The following is a 7,349-nucleotide window of genomic DNA, read 5'->3' on the forward strand; positions in this document are numbered from 1 at the left end:
TTTTTTTTTCTTAAATGTTTTTTTCATGCAGTTAATGTTTTATATTTATAATTTCTGTAAGTTTATTTTTTTATTTTAGAATTTTTTAAAATTTTAATTCTTGTAAGTTTATATTTTTTTAATTTTGATTTCTGTAATATTCTAATTTTTTATATATGTAGTCGTTTATATGAATTAGAGTTTATAAAGATTAAAAATAAATGAAAAATGAAAAAATCTTAAATAAAATATATTTAAATCTTTTTATTTTTTATTTATTCCGATATGGGATTAAAAAAAAAAAGGCCATGCTGATCCACTGGGCGAAATCCCTTGGATTAGAGAGGCAGCCAATGAGAAAGCAGGGATTGGGATGAACTTTCTAAGCTCCACCAATGAAAAAGCAGATAAGGCCTTGTTCTCTTATGGATCCCCCAAACTTGAATCCCTTTCACTGTCCTCCAAGGTCCCAAAAGTGCATCTCTTCCTGTTAAATGGGACTGCAAAAGCGCCTCTTGTGGGTCACGCTAGCTACACACTCCCTCTTTTTTCCATCAAAAATAATCATTCCCCTGTTACCAAAACCACACTGTAGCCTAACCCCTCCCTTTTGGTGTCATGAGTTCGGCTACTAAGAACGCAGCAAACGCGGTTGGGGGAAAAACTGCAAGAGCATGTGACGGCTGCATAACGAAACGTGCACGTTGGTACTGTGCTGCCGATGATGCTTTTCTCTGCCAGGCTTGTGACTCTTCGGTTCACTTGGCGAATCCTTTGGCTCGAAGACACGAACGAGTCCGCTTGAAAACCGCGTCGTACAAGTCCACCGATGAACGACGACAACCTCCCACGTGGCACACCAAGAAACCTCGAACGCCCAGACATGGGAAACATTCTCGTAACAACAACCCTTTCCACTTGGTCCCTGAAGAGGGTTCCGAAGAGGCGAATTCCCATGATGAGAATGAGGAGCAGCTCGTTTATAGGGTCCCCATAGTCGACCCTTTTGTTGCTGAGCTATGTGGGACTAATAGTTCTCCTTCTTCTGTTACTTCAACTGATCAAGGGGTAGTAGCTGCTGCTGCTGCTGCTTCTGCTGAGGTTGAATACAAAGGGATTCAAAGCAATGATTTTTGTAGCAATAGCAATGAGATCGAAAACTTGCATGGGATGCTTCCTTCGGATGCAGAACTTGCTGAGTTTGCTGCTGATGTTGAGAGCTTTTTGGGTAGGGGGCTTGAAAACAAGTGCGTGGGGATGGAAGAATTGGGACTCGTTGATACCAAAGAAGAGGAGTGTTCGGTGGGTAGTGGGAAGGTGAAGGTGGAAGAGGAAGAGAGCCCTCTGATGGAGATGGATATGGGAAGAGATGATCAATCATTTGAGTTGAGCTTTGATTATGAGACGTGTGAAGAGGTAAAGGAGATGAAGGTTAGTGATTTGGAATTGGGGAATGAGTTAGGAGAGATGAAAGAGAATGATGATGATGAGGTGAAAAGGAAGAAGGTATCGTTGCAGCTTGATTATGAGGCGATAATCATCGCCTGGGCTAGCCAAAAGTCTCCGTGGACCACTGCTGACAAACAAAACTTGGACCCTGATGAGTGCTGGCACCAATGCATGGTATATTTTTGCTATTTATTCTCCATTTTTTATGTCTCAATTTTCTTATAAATTCCCATTCCCATTGCCATTGCCACCAATCTTTTAGATTCGTCATTACTAGTTTAATTTCCTTAATATTGTTGTTTGGTCCAACTAAAGTTGTTTAATTAAATATAACGTACAAAGTTAGGTGGATTTTTATAAGTATTTTTTTAACTTGCATTTTTTTTTAAAGCATAGATGCTTAAATAAAAAAGTGATTATCATCAGAGAATCCTAAAAGCACCTAGTCTAAGTTTTATCCTTAAATTAACCAAATTGGTTCCCTGAAATGACAAAGGCACAAACTAAGAAAAGATTTATAAATGCAAATACTAAATTGATTAGTATTTGTCTGATTTGAAACATAGGAATAAGCTAAGTTTTGGTTAGGTGGGATTGTGGGAAGGCTGATGATGAATGGTGGTTTTTTATTATGTTAAATTGAACATTGAATGTTTAGGTGATTTTTGTTTGACTAATGAAGTTTTGTGCTGTTTTTAATCAAGCAGGGAAGTTGCGGAACGGCATTTCATCACCCTTACGGTGAACTGGGTGGATTTGGGATTCATTCAGTGATAGTAGACGGGGGCAGAGAGGCAAGGGTGTCAAGATACAGAGAGAAGCGCCGAACTAGGTTGTTCTCGAAGAAAATAAGGTACGAGGTTAGGAAATTGAATGCAGAGAAGAGACCCAGAATGAAGGGGAGGTTTGTTAAGAGGGCTTCCTTTGCACCACCAACATTTCCTTTGCTAAATAAATAAGACCTAGCATTTGCTGTTCTACCACTAATGTTTTGTTAGTATTTAGTATTTGCGACGTCATATGGCTTTTCATTTCATTTTCTTATTTCTTTGTATATAACAATTTTTTAAGCTAATAAATCGTCCAAATTTATAATCATGTGGTCTTTAACACGAACACGACTTATAAATTATAGTACATCTCAACATGTGCTTAATATTTTGATTATTATTGTTGACAATGGGAAAAATTGAACTTTATCGTCAAGCTTAGTACATGGCTAAAAATGATGCATTGGAATATGGTTACAAATAATATATTAAAAATAACTAATTTCACGTTAATTGATTGAAAAAAATCTATTTGACTAATGATTTCCCTCCAAAGTTAAGCATATATTAAATTAAAAAAAAATGAACAACAATAAAAATCAATAATGTGTTTTCTTGCCATTGGTCGATTGGCAACGAAAGCCAAGAGTGAGTTCCAAGTCCAACTTGATTTTACGAACTCGGTTCAACTCATCTTGGCTCACCAATGAAGCCTCGATAGTTTCCATGCTCTGACTCTGGCAGTTGGGTTTCCATAACATAGTTGAGTCGATCGAACCCATTCGAGGTTTTGGTTTGATAACCTGTTTGACGTTCTTGAACTGAATTCTACCTCTCATGTCATCCACATTTGTCCCATTCTTCATATGGCGTATATCACATGTTGAGAGAATATGATCACTAGCAAGTGTCCCTGAGGTATGGCCATCAGAAGGTGCCACACCATTGATTTTGGACCCAGTCAACACGGCATCAACTGCAGCTTCGCATTGGGCCCATTCCCCAGTCCAAAACAAACCTAATGACCCATAAGTGGGATTCACCAATCTCCCACATGCCTCATACAACAGTGACCTGAACACAACTGGAAATGGAAAAAGAGAATAACAAAATGACACTTGTTACATTTTTTAATTAATGCTATTTTGAAACGGTATTAGTTTCTTATTATTTGATGTATCAAAACATCAAGCACGCTGATAATTTTTTGGATATCATGTTATACGTACGAAATATTCATCATAATTAATCTCCATTCAAAAAATTTAGTTGACCATTTTAGTGAATTTATTCACTAGATTTAAACATTAAAGAATCTGAGTAAAATTTCACTTAAATAATTATAATATAATATAATATTAGTGTACGCATTGTAATTTATAAATTAAATTTTGCAATATAAGCTAGAAAAACTTCGGTTTTCACTTGTTTCTAAATTTTACTATCTTTGGGGCTCAATACCGAAAAGCATAATGCTAAGCATCATAATTTAAATTTTTATCAAATATAATTAATCAAGAATGTATTAAAATTTAAGGATGGTCGGTGAATAGATAAAAAGAAGGTTAAATTAATTTTTTAGTCTTCTAATTTATTTTTAACATTTAATTTATTCTTTAATTTTTTTATTCAATTTACTATTTCAGATTCAATTTAAATAATAAGTAATCACATTTTGTGACGGTTCAAAATCATCACATGATATGCATTTTTTAAAAAAATAAATTGATTTTAAAAATTAAAATATTAAACTGAATAAAAAAATAAAAAATCAAATTGAATTAATTTTAAAAATAAATGATGAAATTAAACCTAAATAATAAATTAAGAGACGATAAAACTAATTTATCCTAAAAAGAATGATAATTTGTTATAGTATAAGACCTGGGCCAAGGTGCTGTGGAGCAGCAGTGATGAGGTTGAGCAAGCCAGTACGACCATAGAATTTTGCAAGAAAGAGGGTGGCGTTGGCTTGGGACTCAGGAGAGTTCATCCACTCAAGACAAGGCCTGATTATGCAATTATCATTGCAGCCTTTGCGGAGAATGCGACACCCATTGCAACTCGATTTCATGGTGGTTTTGTTATGGATTCCGTATGATTACGGAAAAGAGTTAGGTACCCGGGGGTATTTATTAGCATATTGGTCAATGAAAAGAAGATCTTGCAATCTATAATATGATCTTAAGCTTATTTTAATTAATGTACATTATTAATGTACATGATTTGTTCAGTTTGGTGTATATATGATTAGGTAAAAAGGGATTTCATCATACCCTTGCATGCAAAAAGTAAATTAAAAATGGAACCATTGTAATGGGAGATGGATTTTGAGGTTAGGAATACATGGATAAATGTTGGGCTGTGTTGGTGAAAATTACATAAAAATGGGGACGAAAAAGTGGTAACAATAAACAATATCAAAACTCCCTAAAATGGGGAGATGTTTTTCCTTATCCTCTCTCCTATTTTCTCCGAGATCTAATCTTTGTCTTGATTGCTGTCCTTGGAAAATGATTTTTTAGAAATTATGAACGTGGTTTGCATTGAGTAAAATATTTGCCCATGATTTTCTTTTTGGTATAATTATTTATCTATATAGATCAACAATGATATTTTTATATTATTATTTTTTAGTTTAAATATGTTTTAAATCATTCATAAATGATCGGTTTTATTTTTTGTTTCTAATAACTTTTTTTTATTAAATCTCCCGTATATTAAAATTTTTGTTTTAAGTATGTGGTCAATAGAGTGATGACACCATTTAATGGATGATATATATTGTGACCTATATATTATTTTAATTATTTTTCTAAGTAGTGATTTGGGAACTAATGATGCTGTTTAAATTCATTGGTTCCTACCCACCGTTTTGGGTCAACAGTGTTACTGATCAACTCATGCTGGTCCAACCACATTAGTCTGCACCGTTTGTAGTCTTCCCCTTACCGTTGAAGGCAGATGGATGCACATCCCTATCAGAGATTTTTTTAATTGAAATTAATTATAAACAAACTAATCAAATTGTAAATATTTTTTTAATTGAATTAATATTACTCAAGTTACTCTGTTTTAATTATGATACAGTATCATAATTAATTTGATTGCTATTAAAAAAGTAATTTCGATAACAATTAATTCAATCACTATTGTAAATGATAACTTCTATAAGAATTTGCTTAATAATTAAAAAAAACGTTATTTGTATTATACTTAATTTTCCTACTATTAAAAATAATAAATTTTATTATAATTAATATCATTTCAATTAAAAAATAATTATTTAAGTCACCATTAATTTGATTAGTTTAAAAGATAATTCACAAAATACAAAAATATGTTTCTATTTTGTACTGGGAACGCACACTCTAATATAAAAGTTTTTGTTTTGTTTCGAAATCAATGAAAACATGTTTTCTGAGAGGGATATTTTTATTTAAAAAATTAAACTAAAGCAGGGGGATATACTTAGCAAAAACTGGTGTCCGTTTGACAACTCCCTTTTTGTGACTCCAAAACCTTGGGCTTATATGGGTGATCTCAATCATGCCCTTGCAAGTTGCAACAATTCTTAGTGGTACAAAAAGGAAGCCTACCCCCATTACATTTTAAGGGCCCTCCATCTTTCCAATTCAAAGAAAGTGACAACCAACAAGATATTAACCTCCACCCACCTCCCACAATTAAAATGATATAAACACCAATAGTAGAGTTTAATTATAATACATTCATAGTGTAAAGTTGTTTTACATCATTATTTAATCACAAATTATTGTTTATATAACTTTTAAAATAATCATTATAAAAATCAATAAACTTATCATAATAGTGTAAAGCTGTTTTACATGATTATTTAATGACAAATTATTGTTTATATGACTTTTAAAATAATCATTATAAAAATCAATAAATTTATCATAATAATTGATTAATTTACATAACTTTTTTTTTCCGTAAAAGGAAGTATATTTTAGTAATTCTCTTCTCCTTTATTTAGAGACTTGACAATGCCAAAAAGAAAAAAGGCCGCAAATTTGGCTTCCGTATATAAATGTCTCTGTTATTTAGCTTGCGCATATTAATTGCTGGCAGATTTTAGCGAAGTGGTCACAACACAAGATAAGAATGGCATAACGATTGATGCATTAGCCCATCACATATCAGAGTTATTGTATCTTGGCAATATACATGATTCAGCGTTAACGAGGTTAGGGTACATGGATAGTTGAAATATCAAAGACAAATTAATGGAGAGGTAGGTGTATTTGGCAAGGAATATTGGTCTAACAATAACGACTGAACCAGCGACGAGGAAAGCCAATAGAACTCCCTAATGAAAATGGAAAACCCAGCATTGGTCATTAAAATGCATCGATGGGCTAAATTTAAAATTGTCTTTATAAGCAGAATGGTAAGTCAAGTTGATTCCAAATCCAAAATGCTACGTGACAAAATATCAGACTGCGAATCACTGACAACTTTTATTAAAACCTCTCCTTCGCCGCATAATACGTGGCGCTTTCCTACATCGATTTCTCTGCGAATTCTCAGTTTCTTCCTCTAGTCCCTCTCATAAGCACCCAATTTACCAGAATACGAGAACCCTTTGTTCTCTTCTTTGGGTTTTGCAACATACCACCAACACATAAATCAAAAGCTAACCCTATAAATGGAACAAAAATTAATCAATTCCCTTGAATTCATCCAAATCACACTTTTTTTATTTTCTATGTTGGCCTTTTCAATAATGCGTGGGTGTCTTGAGGCACTTTTGCTAGAATGAGACACAAACCTGATTATAATTATAAAGAAAAAGGAAGCAAGTCTTCTAAAGATACATTAGTTTCCAAATACTAAAGTCCAACTAATTACATTTAACTATTTTGAAACAAACACTTACGTGGCATCTTTGAAGGGGTATATAATACTACTTCTGCCTTTTTTTTATAGGAAAGTTTGATAAATTTGTCTTAATCTTTTATATAAATTTCTTTTCAAAAGTGTTTGTGATATTGTTACTTTCTTATATAAAAGAGAAGTGATATATGCACATTTCAATATTTTAGACACTCCATTGAAATCCTTCAAATTGTCTCTATCTTTCTTTTTTGTTACATTAAATATTTATAACTTTTTTCTATATGTGTA

The 7,349-nt window shown here is 32.9% G+C and overlaps 2 protein-coding genes across 2 annotated transcripts; one reads left to right on the forward strand and one right to left on the reverse strand.

The window, feature by feature from the left end:
* The first annotated feature begins 224 nt into the window (after positions 1-224).
* Positions 225-2,526, forward strand: LOC100817528 (zinc finger protein CONSTANS-LIKE 16). The gene is made up of 2 exons (XM_003555854.5): positions 225-1,602; positions 2,136-2,526. Exons 1-2 carry the CDS (start codon positions 598-600, stop codon positions 2,385-2,387), a joined length of 1,257 nt encoding a protein of 418 aa, XP_003555902.1. The 5' UTR covers positions 225-597; the 3' UTR covers positions 2,388-2,526.
* Positions 2,527-2,744: 218 nt separating this feature from the next.
* Positions 2,745-4,272, reverse strand: LOC100779034 (LOB domain-containing protein 40). The gene is made up of 2 exons (XM_003555185.3): positions 4,083-4,272; positions 2,745-3,282 (listed from the first exon to the last, which is right to left on the reverse strand). Exons 1-2 carry the CDS (start codon positions 4,270-4,272, stop codon positions 2,798-2,800), a joined length of 675 nt encoding a protein of 224 aa, XP_003555233.1. The 3' UTR covers positions 2,745-2,797.
* Positions 4,273-7,349: the final 3,077 nt, after the last annotated feature.

The sequence above is a fragment of the Glycine max genome, chromosome 20, assembly GCF_000004515.6.
Source record: "Glycine max cultivar Williams 82 chromosome 20, Glycine_max_v4.0, whole genome shotgun sequence".
Classification (NCBI taxonomy): domain Eukaryota; kingdom Viridiplantae; phylum Streptophyta; class Magnoliopsida; order Fabales; family Fabaceae; genus Glycine; species Glycine max.